General features: G+C 34.6%; 1 protein-coding gene across 2 annotated transcripts; it reads right to left on the minus strand.

Moving 5' to 3' along the window:
* Window positions 1–26: 26 nt before the first annotated feature.
* Window positions 27–20,321, minus strand: LOC110445587 (ATP-dependent Clp protease ATP-binding subunit ClpX-like). Of its 2 annotated transcripts, none has more exons than XM_021490264.1 (10): window positions 20,166–20,321; window positions 15,325–15,486; window positions 14,416–14,528; window positions 12,778–12,970; window positions 11,523–11,657; window positions 11,103–11,267; window positions 7,726–7,967; window positions 6,622–6,897; window positions 5,791–5,883; window positions 27–4,537 (listed from the first exon to the last, which is right to left on the minus strand). In XM_021490264.1, exons 1-10 carry the CDS (start codon window positions 20,239–20,241, stop codon window positions 4,385–4,387), a joined length of 1,608 nt encoding a protein of 535 aa, XP_021345939.1. In that variant the 5' UTR covers window positions 20,242–20,321; the 3' UTR covers window positions 27–4,384. The 2 variants fall into 2 exon arrangements, with proteins under 2 accessions (XP_021345939.1, XP_021345938.1); XM_021490263.1 differs by having other exon boundaries at window positions 11,523–11,678.
* Window positions 20,322–20,705: the final 384 nt, after the last annotated feature.

Genomic DNA, 20,705 nt, shown 5'->3' on the forward strand with positions numbered 1-20,705 from the left:
TAAAAACAAAACTTGAACAATTTGTCTCCAATGAATGTTATAAAATGTGCTCATTTTATTTACAAAACAGCCTAGTATAACGTATACAGCAGTCACTGCAAGTACGAGAACAATACACTTGTACCTAACACTCAATATTCCCCGACCATACCATTCATACACAGACTTCTAGATGATTCATTCTTTCAGTCTCGCAAAAAATATACTCTATTCACTATAAAGAGTTAAAATATAAAACCCTACACAACAACAGCAATAGTATATATAACGTAGTGAGCTAACACAAGTGCATTGATGCATTGACCGATAATCACCTACTAAGATATAAAATAAAACCAATGGAAAGAATTTGTTATCCATTACAAGAAGTCTGCATAAATATAATATCCGTATTTATAACTCAAAAAACTTTCCGAGCTAAAATGAAAGCGAAATAAATAAAACAAATATAATACAGGAGTAGGAGAGAGGGAAAAGCAATGACGAAAATTTGATACTGAATACATATTGTTATACATACAACCTTTGTCACCAGCTAGCCCTAATTCTTAAATCAGAACCACAGTCAACCATGGTGAAGAATTCTGATTTAGCTTTTGCATGTATGACGCTGGAACATACTGTAATTTAAAAGGATTATTAAGAAACATAAAGCTATTTAAATATGAAAATGATTCTACAAAATATAAATTCATTTTTTTCCTTACCGTTTTGTCCATTGTACAAAATTATCATAATCGTATACAAAACAAAACCTGCAGATACATCGTATGAATTGTTACCTAGTTGTCCTGGAATATTTTGGCAGCATTCTGCACTCCATGATCAACATCAAAAAACTGCTCACGCCGATATAACATCAACAGAAACATACTCCCTTAAAGATCAACAATATACAATTAAATATGGCATTAATGTATCGGTATACAAATTTTGATGATTATCTGATTGTCAAATAGTTCCAAGATGATGAAAATGCAGATGTTCAACAAGTTTGCCATGCTTCTTTCCAAATGTTTAAATTTGTGCTTTAAATAAACAGAAACTATGCACATAATTACACTAATGGAAAACATTTACAAAAAATAAATTAATTCCAATACACCTTAGTAATAAAGGCACAGGAAACCCTTCTGTTCCACATCCACTGCCCACATCGTCCAATGCTCAACAGATACTCCACTTCCGAAAGTTTCAACCAATGAAACAGCTATCTTGAAAGGAATAACGAATTAAATGGAAGTATCCAAACCAAAATAAATTCAAATATGTGGATTTAATTTTTTTCTATAGGGTGGTGCATATGTTTCAGATACAAAATCAGAAACCGGTTGGCATGCCCATAAAAGCAAACCAAATTGTGGCTTAAAATAAAGAAAACATCTTAAACTAGGGGCTGGGAATTGTCTAGATGACGGGACTAACAACCTTGTTTCTTCAACATATTTACATTTTTGGTTCATTCTGCCTCAATGAACTTGAGCATTGTACATTACACCAAGAGCAGGAAAAAAAAGCTGTAAATTGTAAACCATAAGTCTCACTAAGTGAAGGTAATCAATATCTGTATTGATCCAGTTAAACAAACAAGTCTGCATATTCAATATTCTAACAATGCCACTATTCATCACTTTTAAAAATGTGTCTACCTGAATTAATGCCTCCGTGTCAAAGAAACATTATCTATCAGTCTTTATTTCAATGTTTGTGCTAAAGTAGATATACAAATCATTAGTCAATCCATTATTCTTTTCTATCACACTCTCAAACTATATCTTACAAAAACAAATACACCCAGAAATATTTTGAAATGGTATAATACACTGTTAAAAAGGTGCTTGAAGTGTAACTATTTATAAAATTATGTGATAATTGCTCATTTTTATTTTATTTTTTATTTTTTACATTTTATGTAAACTTAGAACTGTAAATATTACAAGAATCTTTCGTATCCATGGGTTGTGAGTAGGAAGTTTATGCCCATATTCAAATATCATAGGTGTGATTAATGTATCACCCCTTGGGGAAGAAATAGGAGATTCCAACCCAAGGGGAAGATATTTAAGTTGTCAAACATAAGGCTTGCCGAGTGTTTAATATCCAAATCTCACATCCAAGGGGGAATTAAATTATTCATTTTCTACTCTCTGTTTGCCTGGTCATATACGACACTGGTGTAATGTAAAAGCACAGTTGATGTGATGTCATAAAATTGTTATAAACGGGAAGTCACCTTCTCTCAACCCTACATCACAAAGGGATAAGAGTGGATACCCCTGTTTATGGTAAAAGAATTTAAATCTTAACCTACGCCTGTGGGCATGAAATAGTAATTTTCTCTCGTTCCAATCGTCATTACTAGTTCAGAAATTATAAAAGGTGTTTAAAAAGGCTAAAAATTTGTCACTGATGTTGATTTATCTTGCCAAATTTCACAAAATAAGTTTGCTGAAAAAAAGACACATATTTCTGACTTGTATATGGTTAATAATGGTAAATCATTTAAGTTTTCACTTTCATCACATAGGCAGTTTCTTCATCACCATATCCAATTTTTCCTGATTTTGGGATCACACATCAATCATTGTTGCCTCATTGTGGCACCAGGCATTTGATATGGGGTGCAAGATGGAAATTTCTTGCACCCTTCTTTTTACCCTGGACCTGTATTCGTGAAATCGTTCTCCTACTCAAACACAGATTTTGTGCTGAATACCATTTTCATTGTCCAGATTAACTTCTTGACCATGTCACATGATTTTTGCAAGTTACACAAATGATCGTTTGTGCACAGAATCTTTCCTTGAGCCTGGACAGCTCAATCATACATGCTCAGGAATGAGAGAAAAACGACTTTTGAAATTCTCAGCTTTAAAAGTAATACAATATTTGACAATACAGGTAAACTAGATTTTTTGTAACATAACAATGATATCAGCTATACATTCATAAACCATGTACCACTTTATATCATACAACAGTTCAGTCAGAGCAGACTTACAACAATCAAAACACACTCATCTTCCAAATCTTACACAACATACCACCATTATGAAATATTCTTAAATTGCAACAAATATCACATTTTAAAATAAGAAAAACAAATATAACTATGACATTTTCAGATTCTTCATCACTAAAAATCAAAGTGTATAATAACAGGATGCTTGCTCATGTTTTTGTGAACCACTGCAATAGGGAATATTCCATTAATTTTATATGTAATATGAGCTTAAGCCAAAGCAATCACTTTGCTTTTTTATATCCTGATGAACAAATAATATATACAATTTGGTGCTCAAAGAAATATTCATAAAAACTTCTTAACAATCTTCAACTTTGTAATCTCAACCTTTGACCTTCAGCCTCAGTAGCCCTAGCAATCTTTGACCTTCAGCCTCAGTAGCCCTAGCAATATGTAAACAACTGTTGGAAGGTTGATAACATTTAGCTGAATGATGTTGAGATTTCAAAAAGTTATCAGTATGATGGATTGACAAATAGAAAGACAAATGCTTATTATAATGTCAAATACATATATCAAAGGACTATGTTACTACAGTCAGTATAGGGAAATCTTCAGTTGTTACTGTTGAAAAGTGAAAATTCTCGTGTGTGGAAATGTAACTTTTTGAACGGATTGTGATGTGGAAATGTTCACATTGGCAATCTTACTGAAATCTATTTCTTCTATATACTTTATACAGAGTATATATTTACAATATTTATATAAATATTTGTGTGTCGATATTTTCACGCTTACTTGATCCAAAAAATCTTGAGCATTTCCAAACCACAAAAAAATACTTTTACAGTATCTAACACAAAAAAAGCATGTCTTGACTGAGCACCATATATATAGCCTCAACATAGCATCATGGAACTGTTTTGCATTTAAGTAGACAGTACTCGATTACATCAATTTGCAATATATATGATAGAAATGAAGCTACCTGAAGTTTTCATTGCCATTCTGAGTTGTTTGGACTGTACTTTGTTATAAACCTTTAATTATGTATTACAGGAGTATATATAACACATTACAGTTACTGGATGAATAATAACTTTGGGCGTGCTAGAACATTTTATCTCAAGTGATGCTTTCATGGTATTTCGAAAAATTCTAAACTTTCAATAGACTTTCCTCAACTAATTTTGCACATTCTTTATCTATTTAGATAACCAGCATGTTACAAGCCTTGGATTTTAGAGTCTGCTGTGATGTTATCAAAATTGATATCTTTATCTGTTATTAAAACTACAGTAGCTGAATTTCAGACTTATATGAGCAAAACGTTGGTAGTTATCATACAGTTCCGTGAGAAAACCAGTCTACCAGCTTTGTGTAGACTGCCTTAAGATATGACCGGATGGTTAACCAACACTAGGCAGTTGTGTTGACCCGTTCATACTCCTCCTCCTCATCTGCTAAGGTATACATAACAGGAGTGCCCTTTTTAACAGAGTCCTCTGTTAACGTCACCTTCACTATCTTGGACCCTGGTACTTCATACATAGCTTCATTTAGTACGTTCTCCTGAAATAGTTAAAAGTGACAATGAAGTAAAACGGACATGAAACAAGGTTACCATGAAGCAGTACAAATATTTCATTTGTGAGTCATTGATATCAGAGAAGAAATAATTCAACATACCTTGTAGATCAATGAGTGCAATAAATATAAAACATCATGGAATTCATGAAGCATTGATTTATGAAACCAAGGGGAACAAGTCATTTAATTATGGTCAGATAATTGTATTACACTCACTCCACTGGTTAAGGGGACATAACTCCATAAACTAAGGTTGGATAATGGTGGTTATCCAATATTGATAAAGAAAATTCAAATTAGGAAGCACTATAAATGAACACAATGTACCATACTAAAATATAGAAGAAAAGAAACAAGAGGCCTAAGAGACCCTCAGCTCTCAATGGGACAGATATTAGTTGCTCCTTCTTCATACTTATTGCAAACAAGATCAGCTCAACTTCTGAACTATTTTTGTGACCTGTAAGTTGGATGTGGATCAAGTTTGTTTTTTATGCCAACACAACAACAGATGTTACTCTCAGCAGCAAAATATCAAAAGGGACTTGAAACATCTAGATTTTAAAAAGCTGCTGATTCTTTTAACATGTTTGACCCCTAGCTGTGACAGTGAAAGTAGGTAAAGTCAATTTATCTTGGGAAATGTTTTAGTATTTCATTCTAGTTAAATGTAGCTACTGACCATATATCATGACCCTAGGCGTTCTCCATATGGAACAAAAGATTTAAAAGCTGTGTAATCTAACAACTATTGTCCACATTTGACTCCAGTCAGATCTTAAGATGACTTTGGACCTCAACAAAATACATAGAAAAAAAAAGTATGCGCCCAGTTTTCATCACATAATAACTAATTCCCTTTACTCTCTTTCCAACTGTTACCCAATAAGCTAATTTAAGAACTATGCAATAGTTCGGTTATTCAAGTTTCATCAAGATTAATACATCTTAGAACATGTTACTTTTCGTAAACCTTAAATAAATCAGAGCACACTAAGTTGGTCATGTGAACATTTTGCTCCAGTTTGAGCTCAGCCTTAGTCTTTGATATCGATTGTACTTATCATGCTGACCAACCTTCACAAAAATTATAAAAAAAAAATCAGGTTAGTAAGTTATAATGCAGAAACAAGAAGTGGCTGTCATCGACTATATGCTCCTCCCCTAAAATTGTAATGGAGCGGAGCAGAACAGGCAGTAAATATACAACAAAGCAACACAATCTGTTAACTTACGAGTACTGTCCTCAGACCACGAGCACCTGTTTTCTTCTTCATTGCAATATCCGCTATAGCATTAAGAGCTCCGTCTTCATATTCAAACTCAGACTGAAAAGAAGGTGGAACATTTTTTTCGTTTTAGTAATGAAATCTAATTTTAATATTGTCTACAATTCCAACAAACCGATAACCCAAAGGCTAATTAACAAACTCCACTCCCATATCATAAAAGAAGAACAGTATCTGTAAAAATAGTTCAAAAAGAAATTGTAATCTTCTAACTACCTAAATCTGGTAACAGTCGTATGATCAACTTTCATAAAAATCAACCATGAAGTGTTTTTGTTCCGATAAGCATCACATTTCTTGACAAACTTCTGACCACTGACCACTGACAAGATATATATACTGTAGTACATAAATATCAACACCTTGTCCAGACACCCTTTTATGAATATGCATCTAAAAAATCCAAACGTTTTGCTCTGAATACAAATCTACACCCTTGGAAAATGAACGCATGTGGTAAGCTATTCCATTGGTTTCAGGTATTATAAAAAAACTGACTTTTTGCTAGGCGTATATCTGTCCTTTGAAGATTAAATAGGAATAACTACAAACTTCAAAGCTGATCAATTTTACTGTTATGCTAATTCAAGATTATTTTGATGTACATCAAAGGATCAAACTAGTCTACTTGTGTTATCCTAATGGTAGTGCAAACAGGGAGCATTGAATTTTATCATGACATGTTCTGAGGGTGTCTATTCATAGATTTAAGTAATGAAAACAGAAAAGCATCGCAATACAATTGATAACATCATAGCAGGTCGGAGGTCTACTTACATCACTTTCAGAAAATATTTTTTTGTACTGTCGTATTGGGGCGTCCACTGGCTCAGTAAGAATTTTAACAAGACTGTTAACACCTAAAGAGTGCAGTGTTACCAGTACGGGAATACGGCCACATAGTTCTGGAATCATTCCAAATTTCATCAAGTCTACAGCTTCTACTTTTTCTAAGATGGCGTCAAGTTTAGCACTATCCTCATCTAATCCTTCGGTGCTGCTAGTTTCGCTTATTTCCTCTTTCTGATTGAAGCAAGCTCCAAATCCGAAGTCCTGTTAAGATGTAACACAGATTAACTACTGTAGCTATAATAGCTGTAGCTACAGAAATTATATTAAGTTACTTTGCTATTCAATTATTTTAAGATAACATACATGATAGATTTTGGTTGAAAATAATGTTTTCACTACCTTAAAGCATGAATTATGTAAAATATATCTTTTTAGCCAGAGTTAAGCCCAATGACATTTGGCCTATAAAAATGGCAAAAGTGTGGATTGACTTCACTTACTCATTTCAGAATCTGAACCTGTATTTTGAAATGATTTTTTTAGTTTTTACGTCTAAAGCACACATATAAAATCTGCTCGCAAGGGGGAAGAGTTCACTATCCATCTGATCACCAGCAAATACAGCATGTTTAATATTTATTGTCAGGAAATACAGTATATTCATCACCAGGAAATATGGATCATTCAATTGATAATTACTACTTATTGGCAGTAAAATACATAATATTTAACATGTATCACAAGGAAATACATCACAATTTATACTATTCATCATCTGACAGTATAGTTCACCAGGAAATACACTGTTTACTATTGTATAACCGGTAATATACATCAGATATACTGTATGTTATACTGTCATCAATGAAAAACATAAATTCACCATTTATCATCAGCAATCATAACGTACTATTTTATCACCATTAAAACACAGTGCATTTACCATTACCATAAGAAAACTTGAAAATGATAATTAGCAGATCAAAAGTATAGACACATAAGAATCCAAATTCTATTGTCTTAATTGGATGAATAATATTCTAATGCGGATCAAGAATTACAGAAATATAGAATAAAATTTTACATTACCTTTTCTGATATCCGAGCCTGAATTATTTTGTCTAAACCTATAAATGCTCCAGATGCAATAAAGAGAATGTTTTTGGTGTTGATTTGTATGAGTTCATTCTTCTTGTTCTTCAGTGATACAGTAGTTGTAGTTCCCTCCAGAGTCTTGAGAAAGGCCTGCTGTACCCCTTCCCCACCTACGTCTCGTCCAACGTTGTGTCTAGGCACCTTGATCTTGTCTATCTCATCCAGAAATATGATACCTGAAATTTGATTCGAAGTAATGATACACATTACATGTTCCATGTAACAGAAGAAGTCAGCATGTTTTGAATGGCGACATATACAAGACCTAATCATCGTAAACCGGGAAACTTAACTCATGGAAAAAAATGTTCTCGCTCAATGGGGTGTGAAAATGTCTCGTGTTACACACTATACAGTATGAGAAATAGTCTAAATGTGTGAGCTCCTTGCATGAACATCACCCTGGTATCGGCATTGAAACGACGCATCACCGATCGACTGTCTTATCAGAGATCAGCACAAGTCTTTCCTATTTTTTATTCCATAATATTGAGCACCATTGAACCAAATCGCATGTATGTGTGAACATGTCATGTATGCACCATGGAGGAAAACTGCTACTCAACTGCGAAGTTGTGCGCACCGTGTGCACCGTGTTTTGGTGCAATGTGGAACCACATAACTGTGATTGTAGCAGAGATTGTTACACAACTAAAACAAACAAGAGGCCCAATGGGCCTGCATCGCTCACCTGGTATTAATCTCACATGTGGACTAAAATACAGTTACAGGCAAAATATCAGTGTTTCATTCATAAGAACCTATTGAAAGATTGAAACATATGACACCTGTGACCTTGAATGTCGAACAAGGACATTATAATATTAGGTTGAACAGAGTTTATAGTCTTCCAACCCAGCATGCTTCTGGAAAAATATCATTACCCAGGACCTTTTGGTTATACAGAACAAAACATTACAAGATTTAAACATATATTGACCACTGTGACCTTGAATATAGGCGAAGGTCATTCACTTGGTAGTCCTTCATCCCAGCATGTTAATGGCCAAATATCATCACCCTTGGCCTTTTGCTTATTAAGAAGAAGTCATTCAATGGTTTTAAACATATTTGACCCCTGTGACCTTAAAATATATATGTCAAGGTCATTCATTTGAACTTGGTAGTCCTTCATCTCAGCATGTTACTGGCATTATCCTAGGCCTCTTGGTTATTCAGAAGAAGTTGTTTAAAGGTTAAGAACATATTTGACCCTGTGACCTTGAAAAAGATGAAGGTCATTCATTTGAACAAACTTTATAGCCCTTCATCCCAGCATGCAATTAGCCGAATATCATCACCCTAGGCCTCTCGGTTAATCAGAAAAAGTTGTTTAAATGTTTTTAACCTATTTGACCCCTGTAACATTGAAAGTGGGTCAAGGTCATTTATTTGAACAAACTTGGTAGCCCTTCATCCCAGCATGTTACTGGCCAACTATCATCACCCTAGGCCTCTTGGTTTTTAACATATTTGACTTCTGTGACCTTGAATATAAGTCAAGGTCATTTATTTGAAAAATCCTGGCAGCCCTTCATCCCAGCATTATACTGGTCAAATATTATCACCCTAGGCCTTTTGGTTTTTCAGAAGAAGTTGTTTAAATGTTTTTAACCTATTTGACCCCTGTGACCTTGGATATAAGTCAAGGTCATTTATTTGAACAACTTGGTAGCCCTTCATCCCAGCATGCAATTAGCCAAATATCATCACACTAGGCCTCTCAGTTAATCAGAAAAAGTTGTTTAAAGGTTTTAAACATATTTAACCCCTGTAACATTGAAAGTGGGTCAAGGTCATTTATTTGAACACAGTTAATCAGAAAAAGTTGTTTAAAGGTTTTAAACATATTTGACCCCTGTAACATTGAAAGTGGGTCAAGGTCATTTATTTGAACAAACTTGGTAGCCCTTCATCCCAGCATGTTACTGGCCAACTATCATCACCCTAGGACTCTTGGTTTTTAACATATTTGACCTCTGTGACCTTGAATATAAGTCAAGGTCATTTATTTGAACAAACTTGGTAGCCCTTAATCCCAGCATGCAATTAGCCGAATATCATCACCCTAGGCCTCTTCGTTATTCAGAAGAAGTTGTTTAAAGATTTTAACATATTTGCCCCTTGTGACCTTGGAAATTGATGAAGTTCATTGATTTGAACAAACTTGGTAGCCCTTCAGCCCAGCATGTTACTGGCCACCTATCATCACCCTAGGACTCTTGGTTTTTAACATATTTGACCCTTGTGCCCTTGGAAATTGATGAAGGGGATTTATTTGAACAAACTTCGTAGCCCTTCATCCCAGCATTATACTGGTCAAATATTATCACCCTAGGCCTTTTGGTTACTGAGAAGAAGTTGTTTAAAGTAAAAAGTTGACGCCGGACGGACGCGGGACGGACGCCTCACCATGCGATAAGCTCACTTGGCCCTTCGGGCCAGGTGAGCTAATAAATTATTAGTACTTTAACCAGTTTGACAAAATGAAAAATTCAAATTACAAATAATGGCATATCAGGCAATCAGAGTTCACTTTGGCTATCTTGTTTCATTGACTCAAAAACTCTATGTTAAGTTACAGCAGGGTCATGAGAAACCATATCTATTTGCAGTCTGATTTTGGCAGTTGTTAGCCAATCAGGAGTTACTACAGTATTTGCCATCATATGTACCCCTCTCCAGCCCCTCACACTCTACAGCAAATATGTCAACAGGAATCCTCATTTTTTACACAGTATCGTTAACTGTTGTTTCACATCAGATAACCAAACTTCTTCATGTTTAGGATAGCCTCTTACTGAGAATTACTACTCCATGATATAGCACATGTCACAGATAATGAGGAAAATGCTGGCGGATAACGTGATCTTACAGATTAAGCTTTACAAAGTTTGACTATCGATCTTCAATATACGATTCACCAGTTTGGATATATGTAGTGTACCAGGTAATTTCAAAGTTTTACATAATACACAAACAATGTACGTCTTAAACATGTCACGACGTTTCAAGACTGACTGGTCTCTTTGTCAAGGTATGACGGAGTCACTCAGTCATAGCCTGACAAAGGGACCAGTGGGTTTTGAAACATTGCTACATTGTGTATATGTATTAAGTAAAGCTTTGATCTATTGTGACTTTCTTATTAAAACTGTGTCCTCACACTATGATTTTGTATGCATGCACATTGCCTTGGCTGAGGAGAGCAACCTTTTTTTAGTGCTGAGTTCATGAATGCATTACACTGATGAAATGATCTACAACTTGTACCTTTAATACAAATTGATAATCAATTAATCCTAAAGTACCTGTTTCACACTTTTCCACATCGTTGTTGGCGTTCAGTAGAAGCCTTGATAAGACACCTTCCACATCCTCCCCCACATAGCCAGCAGAAGTCAGAGTTGTACAGTCGGCTACAGCAAACGGCACTCCTAGACACTCGGCAAGCTTGGAGCTCAATAAGGTCTTCCCTGAGCAACAAAGAAAACGCTTATAATATTAACAACTTGGAATCAAAAGCTGTATAATCAATATTACACACAATTCAAATATTGATCCTCAAACCACAATTTTACAATAATAAAAAATAAGAAATATCATAATACACTCACAAACTCCTGTAAATTAGAACAATGCTACTAAATATCAATTACAACTTTCTGCCATAATCAACAGAGATAATAATTCTATTAGATATGCTGGTGTAATGGTATTAGTCGACTCACCAACCCCTGTTGGTCCAAGCAGAAGAATGTTGCTCTTGTCCAGCTGTACTTCTTTGTCCCCGACTTCTGTGAGTTGTATTGGTGTCATTGCCTTGGCAGGAGGGAGAGGGGACTGCCTGTTCAGCATGGGTGAGCCTGATACAGCCAACAGGGCATCTATATACAGTCATATCAAAAATAAACAACAGGGCATCTATACAGTCATATCAAAAATAAACAACAGGGCATCTATACAGTCATATCATAAATAAACATCAGGGCATCTATACAGTCATATCAAAAATAAACAACAGGGCATCTATACAGTCATATCAAAAATAAGCAACAGGGCATCTATACAGTCATATCAAAAATACAAATGCAACAAGGCATTGATAAAAATCTCATTTGATACAGGTTTACAACCGTCTTAAACATACACTTTACCATACATCATGTTAGCAGTACCTAGCATAGGTTATGTATCACTCTACCAACTGCATTCTCTGATAATGAATTTATCGCATCTGTACAGTATAATTCTAAAACAACATTTAAGTTAAAGAGTACCATTGCATCAATTATAATCGCAAAGGAGAGTTCTATACAGAGCTAAAAAGTTTTTTCTGGCTTAGAGTTACTCCCCTGTAAAGTAGTTGATGCTTTGCAGCCCATAAATTGGAAATTATTTTGATGCTGTGCTTGTACAATTCCTGTATGACAACTTTTGCAAATTGTAGACTATGCAATGTTAAGATCCCAAGTTAAATCCCTGCAGTTTCTTTACCATCATTATAATTATTATTTCTATTTTCAAACGTTCGAATTTCAAAAAATACAATTCTGTAAAATGTATGGCATTATGTGACTTTGCAGACTATTTCTATCGAAACAAGACAAACAAATATTTCACAAGTGACGATGGTAACTAATTAGTTTAACTTGTTGATGCTCTTTATACCTTAAACATATATCTTGTTGAAAAATATTTTCTATAAATAGTTACAGCAATCTTGACTTTTGGATCCTGAAATGTGTTTTTTTAAACTATTTCATGAAGTTTTAATCCATATCTACATGTATTTACAAATGAAGTCATTAAAGTTATGAAAAATGCTTCTATAAATAGTACTGATGACTTATTTAAATCTTATATATTTTTTTTTTTATTTCCCATTCAATCAGATCCTGATCAAATCTTCAAACAAATAACCAAAAGAATGCTAATTGTCGATGATTGTTAACACTGGATTGTCAAGAGCTATATAATACACACCAGGTCGACTCAATTTGCCCAAAGGGCTTTGCGTGTCCATGTTATAACAATCCATGTACGGCTGCACTGGGCTAGCCTTGGCTATCTGGGACTGGTGGTGTCGGACCCTCATGTAGTGGTTAAATGTTTGAGTAGCCAGCACTTTCTTGGCCCTGTGTTGTCCAGTCACATATCGGTTTAAGTATTCATGGATCTGTAAAATAAAACATAAATTGATTACAGAATGAAATAGATGCAATGAAACATGTGTTTATCATATAAACACATAAGCATGTGAAGTTACAGGTCTAAAGCTGCAGTACTTAGTCATGACTTACCAAAATGCAAAACCTTCTCCAAGCTTAAGGTCGTAGAGGTAAAGTTCAAGGATGCATGTCAATTTTTTAAACGATATTGTACTTATCAAGGCACATAAGCATGTGAAGTTACAGGTCTAAAGCTGCAGTACTTAGTCATGACTTACCAAAATGCAAAACCTTCTCCAAGCTTAAGGTCGTAGAGGTAAAGTTCAAGGATGCATGTCAATTTTTTAAACGATATTGTACTTATCAAGGCACATAAGCATGTGAAGTTACAGGTCTAAAGCTGCAGTACTTAGTCATGACTTACCAAAATGCAAAACCTTCTCCAAGCTTAAGGTCGTAGAGGTAAAGTTCAAGGATGCATGTCAATTTTTTAAACGATATTGTACTTATCAAGGCACATAAGCATGTGAAGTTACAGGTCTAAAGCTGCAGTACTTAGTCATGACTTACCAAAATGCAAAACCTTCTCCAAGCTTAAGGTCGTAGAGGTAAAGTTCAAGGATGCATGTCAATTTTTTAAACGATATTGTACTTATCAAGGCACATAAGCATGTGAAGTTACAGGTCTAAAGCTGCAGTACTTAGTCATGACTTACCAAAATGCAAAACCTTCTCCAAGCTTAAGGTCGTAGAGGTAAAGTTCAAGGATGCATGTCAATTTTTTAAACGATATTGAACTTATCAAGGCACATAAGCATGTGAAGTTACAAGTCTAAAGCTGCAGTACTTAGTCATGGCTTACCAAAATGCAAAACCTTCTCCAAGCTTAAGGTCGTAGAGGTAAAGTTCAAGGATGCATGTCAATTTTTTAAACGATATTGTACTTATCAAGGCACATAAGCATGTGAAGTTACAGGTTCAAAGCTGCAGTACTTAGTCATGACTTGCCAAAATGCAAAACCTTCTCCAAGCTTAAGGTCGTAGAGGTGAAGTTCAAGGATGCATGTCAATTTTTTAAACGATATTGTACTTATCAAGGCACACAAGCATGTGAAGTTACAGGTCTAAAGCTGCAGTACTTAGTCATGACTTACCAAGATGCAAAACCTTCTCCAAGCTTAAGGTCGTAGAGGTGAAGTTCAAGGATGCATGTCAATTTTTTAAACGATATTGTACTTATCAAGGCACATAAGCATGTGAAGTTAAATGATCATGACCATACAGCTACACTGCTATTCCTGAATCCATTACTGACCTAAACACAAAACTTACCAGCTCATTTTTGTGTTTGCCTTTCCTGGGTGGGGAATATGTCTGATTGGAATGTAAAAAGCCTTCTCTGAGGCCTTCTTTTACTGTAATGCCTGTACATACATGTACATGTATAACCTACCATTTTTGGTGTGAGAGGCTTTGTTTCTTCTTGTACATGTTCATGTAGTTCAGGCCCATCTATGAACATGCTCTTACAAGTCATTGACACACACCGTACAAACGTTCTATCAACTGAAACACATTAGGAATCAAAATAACTTAATAGCTGTGTAGTATTTTGTGTCATCTTACATTCAGGGAATCTATCTTGAAACCTATATACATTAAATTTAGGATAAAAAGTTGAAGCACATGATCTATTGTACTTAACTAATCTTTTCCAAATATTGTAATGATCCTAAAATGATAATGTGTGAATGTTTCCTACAAACACGGCAGTCTTTCAATTCATGTTTTTTTTCAATAACATTTCCGTTTCAAAGTATAACAATAATGAGTAAATAAAATATGATAACATTCCAATATTTCCATAAGTTTTACACTGTTAACTTGTATTTCATCTCCAATCCATATATATCTTTAGGTTGGATAAAAGAGAGGAATGAATGGAACACATTTTAGTATGAAGGGTAAGCTACCAGTTGTAGTACTTTAATTTGCATCTGTGTTTGTCACTGCTTACACAAGATGTATAGTTCATATACACAGCCACTCATAATAAGAGCACAATGCCAGGGTGCATGATATAGTACCTGTCAGCAGCCATGATAGGGTAGATAAAGTGGTGTACCTATTAGTCAGGTGTATATGAAGATGTTACAACACCGCTACATTAATAATCCTGAAGACCACCAAACTACACCAGTTTGAACTTTGACCTTGATAAAGCAGAATACATATATGACACGTACAGGTAATCGTAATCATTCATCAATACAATATTATACAATGTAATATTTATCCTGTAAAACTTATGTAAATGTAAGACTGTTTCTAAGTAAGTAAAATAATTTATCTGTGTTATTACCTGCATCTAAATACTCCAGACTTGATCCACACTTTGGACAATTAAGAAAACTTCCATCTCGAGCCCTCCCACTTCTCATATCACCTTTGTATTTAAGATTGTCTGTAGTAATGCTTCGCTTTGGTACATCTTGGATAATTTTTATGGCAACTAGATTGTTACCTGCAACAGAACATCATGAGTCAACAAACATCAAAACATTAACACATACATGTAATTTTGTTTGCTAATACATGTAGATATATAGGACTTATATGAGTTTCCATTTCATATGAAATTTATGAAACAAGTCTAAGAATTTTAGAGGTGCTCCCTAAAATAAAATTTGACATTCGAACGCTTCCAATTCAAAGATTGGTACTGTTCATTGTAAAATATCTGGGGTGAATAGTGAAATATAAGAAAAAAATGTTTACACAGTGAACTGTTGATTTATGGAACACTCTTCCGTCTAATGTTGTGAATTCAAGCACAGCTAAACAATTTGAATGTGTCGCCTGTCCCGCTTTGTCAATATAAAAAGCATTTGACATAGTACATATGGAAACGGACCTAAATGCAAAATCATAACATTGATTTTTTTAAAGTCCAGAAATTTCATGTTTTTATCCGAAAAAGTGCAGAAATCCATGAAATGTTTTAGAGTAGTAGGCTCTACTACCCATGATGCATGTATGATTGAGGTTTGATTGGTGTAGCTCTTATTCTTTGTCAGAAAGAGCCTAATATGCAAGAGCTAAACGCAAAACCTTAACGTTGAGTTTTTTCCTAAGTCCAGAAATTTGAGGTTTTTAGCCAAACAATACAGAAATCGTTGAAATGCTAGTAAAGAGTGTAATGCATTCAGCTATTCATCCCATGATACACCTATGACCCAAGTGTGGTTGCTCTAGCATTTATACTTTGTCAGAAACAGCCTAATATGTAAAAGCTAAACGCAAAATCTTAACGTTGAGTTTTTTTCTAAGTCCAGAAATTTGAGGTTTTTACCAAAAAAATGAAGAAATCATTGAAATGTTTTTAGTGCAGTAGGCTCCACTACCCATGCTACATCTATGATCGAGGTTTTGTTGGTGTAGCTGTGTCAGAAACAGCTTAACGCAAAACCTTAACATTGTTGACGCCGCCGTCGCCGTCGGAAAAGCAACGCCTATGTGTGTCTTTCCGACATCCGTCGTAGGTGACACAAAAATGGATGAACAACTAGCAAAACCTAGTGCAAGAAAGAGGGCGCGTCTTAATACCAATGCAATATGTATACTACCCCATACTACCCAGTAATGTACCCAGTACTACTTTAATACTGTGAAATATCACATTTGTAGAAGTTCTTTACTTCTATCTGTCATATTTTATAGGAAAATATGCGATTTGGTGCTGAAGACAGCTCCTAGTGACTGATCCAATACTACCCCATACGACCCAATACTACCCCATACAACCCAATACTACCCCATACGACCCAATACTACCCCATACAACCCAATACTACCCCATATGCATACTACCCAGTTATGTATACAATACTAATTTAATACTGTAAGATATCATCTTTGTCATTTTAATTAGATTGGTTTCTGCCTGTCGTACTTCTTCAAAGATTATGTGATTTATGCAGAATAATTGACCAATATGCTAGGTAATTTTCTTTTATCTGCCGTATTTTTTAAGCAAAAATATGCCACTTCGTGCAGAATACCTGACCTACCCAACAGCAGAGACGTATATATATTACAATATATACGACTCTGCCAATATAGTCTTCTATCCAATATGACGACCCAATAATACAAATATTTAACATTTATATAATGCCCTATATAATTTGTAAAATTACCCTAAAGCAACATATGTGTAATAGTATTTACAAAAAAGGCAAAATGATAATCATCTTTATGTGCACAATGTCATAAATGAATAAACAAAGGTAGGTATGTACATGACGTTTGTGAAAAGAACCTAAAATGCAGACGTGAAGTGGTGAGTTTTTATGTCCTTCTTAAATTTGGTCATGATATATATATTTCACTTTCTAAAAGTAGATGGTAAGCTATTCCACAACGTGGCCGAAAGCCTCGCCGGTTACTACCTAATACTACTTTGATTCTGTGAAACATCTTCTAAAAGAAGTTATTAACTTCTGTCTGTCGTATTTCCTCAGAGAATATGCACTCGGATGCAAAATACTTTAAACCATGTAATTAGAAAATGCTACTTAAGTCTGTATTTAAACAATATATATAATAGGTCTCTGATTAATCATATATTTGTTTCGTCCCCAGATACCCGATATTTATAAGATCTAGAATATTTTGTACTTGTACTGCTACACAAATTAAATTAAAGATTAGTATCAGTTTATTCATGAATGTAACATATATACGCCATCACGGGATTAGATTAGTCCGTGATAACACTTACGTAAAAAAAAAATGTAGTAAGAATTATTTCTTGACTAATCATTTTGTTTTAAGCCTAATTTAATTACTTACAGTAGAAAATGTTACCTTTGCAGTAATGAATTAAGAAGAAATATCAAACACAACTGTTTTAAGTAATTCAACAGAATTTTGTTCTCTACATTTACTACAGTGACATGTACATATGTCAATGCAGAGACGTCACAACACCCCCTCCAAGTTAATTTAATAATTGATAATTTTGAATTTCATATGATTACATCTAACTTTTATTTGCAAATGATTGTGATGAAAAACGCAGTAATGAGTCTCAGCATTGGACTTTTTCGGACGATTATCGTGTGAAGATAAGAATGGACATACATATTTCCAATCAGATGACTGAAGAATGTTAGGATACTTTTTTTTAATTCTTTACGTTACCGTTACCGATCTCCTGAACCACAGACTTAGATGGCCAATCTAATTCCCTGACTGAACCAAGCTCTGCCTATCATGAGATAGACTTAACAAGACACAAGGACGTTATCCAAACAAATTGTAGACGAAATTGATGCACATTAATTTTTATGTTTCAAACCTCCCAAAGAAAATTGTCCGATGAGATTAAATGAATGCTCAGATATGTCCCTGGCCCGATAATTGACTGATGAAAATTTCGTAATCCATTCTCGACGTTTGTGACCTCAGAGACGTGCTGATGATTTAAGTCTCCAAGTTTCATTGGCAAGATAAACATTTACTTGAAATTTACTTGTAGTCACTTACCCAATCTAATTGTCAACCCAGACATGCGTCCCCAATTGCAATCATTCAATAACCATCCAAATAACAGTATACTTGTGTGTTCACCAGGGGAGGGTGAAGTCACCGATAAGGTGTGGCTTTTACTATCAGCGGTAATTGGCTCGTTTATCTGGTGATTGATGGCTTTAGAAAATTGCAGACGGGGTCATCTATGTACGATTCAAGACTATGAACAAGGAGTCAAGGAGAAGAATTTTAGAATAGTCCCGGGTTACAGAATTTAAGCTTTGATTACCCGAAAGTTGAAATTCAAATCGGGTTGTTCTTATTGATAATAACATAGGGACGTATAATTACATGTATACGCCTCTGTTGCTTTTATCACAGATTTACATAATCTAATCCGGTACTTAATCTTCTCCTTGAAATGTTTTGAAATATGCCGAAGTGCTTCAAAGTGACTTTCACCGAAGATTTATTGTAATATTTCATTGCAAAAACAAAACCCTCCAAAAAAATAAATATTTGCCAAATCTCAGATTATTACGACAAGGAAGAGCTAATTCGGACGGATATATTTAAAACTTTGCAGAAGACTAATTCGTCTATGCGATAAGTCTTGTAATGGAAGAAGGTGAAAGCAGTATACAATATCTTGAGGGGAAAAAACACCTAGAAGTTTAGACAGATATCATCATTAAAATCTATCAGAAAATTATAACAATGAACATGTTAAAAAGTAATCCGTTCTACAGACAGAAACAAAATTGGATCACGTCTCTGTGAATAATGACAGTGTAATAGTAGTAGAAAAGAATAGATATTTTTGTTAAGGTTGTATATATAGATTTAAGTAAAGGTAATTAGGCAGTTCTAGGTCGTATTTTAGGACTGGGTCATATTTGATAGTATTGTGTAATACTTTTATGTGACAGTTTTGGGTTATATATCGAGCAAATATCAATCATTCTACATCGAATCGCAAGTGTTCCAATAAAAAAACGACGGACAGAAAGTAATATTTCTGTTTACGTTATATATAGCACTGTATCAAAGCATATTGGGTGCATAACTGGGTTGTATGGGGTAGTATTGGGTCAGTCACAGCATTTCTATGATGTCTTCTGCACCAAATCGCATATTTTCCGACAAAATATGGCAGATAGAAGTAAATAACTTCTACAAAGATGATATTTCACAGTAGTACTGGTTACATAAGTTGGTTGTGGCCTATGGGGTAGTATTGGGTATTTAGACACGCCGTGCGGAAATAGAGTTTTAAAGAAAAATCGAAATAAATATCACAATTTTTGAAATACGTTTTTATTTGATGATTTTTCTATTTCAAAGCTGACTATCAAAGGATTGTAACATCCTAATTTTGTCAGGATAACATTTGTATTATCTATTTATTGTCGAGTTGAGGCTCCTGTCTGTGGATTGGGCCTTACATAACATGCCCTGATGCATGTTCACAAACCAGTTGAAAGTGAAAAGTGGTAAAACACCTTAACAATCGACTTAGTACTATTCTATCAGACTGGAACGAGTACCTGTGATCGTTTCCAGTATGAAACAGCTGCCTGACGTCATATTTACCCAAAACACAACCCAGACCCCTGTGTCAATAATCTGCGTTTCGATTACGTTTTTCGTATCTTATCTAGTATTTACCCAAATATCCAAGTCGACTAATGGCTAGATTCTTTAACGGATGGATACATCGACGACACAGTCCAATACCTGCCATCACAACGTCATGGACGGCAGCTGTTCTTCAAGGAAATGTCTAAAAGATTTTGGTCACTTTCTGTTGTTGGATCAGGTCAAGGTCATACATGAGACTTCATTTTTCATTCTTAAAATAGATATCGACTAAACTTGCAACAAAAACTAAATCAAATTACATTACAAAGAATTAAACCTTTTATGTAAATGTTCGAGTATTTATTTGTTTGAATATGGCTGGAAAATATATTTTTCACAAATACTTAAATAGTGCATGTATGCAAGCATTACTCCCTACAGCTAGGTATTGCATCCGGTATGGGGCTACACTAAAAATGGTAACGTACTGTATCTCATTCTAAATATTTACGGAATAAGGCTTGTACTATCATTATCCCCCGAAATACTTTTAAAAATAGTAAAACATGTATGCAAGCATTACTCCCTTCAGCTAGGTTATGGGGCTACACAAAAAATGGTGTAACA

This window comes from Mizuhopecten yessoensis, unplaced genomic scaffold (genome assembly GCF_002113885.1).
Source record: "Mizuhopecten yessoensis strain PY_sf001 unplaced genomic scaffold, ASM211388v2 scaffold2329, whole genome shotgun sequence".
Classification (NCBI taxonomy): domain Eukaryota; kingdom Metazoa; phylum Mollusca; class Bivalvia; order Pectinida; family Pectinidae; genus Mizuhopecten; species Mizuhopecten yessoensis.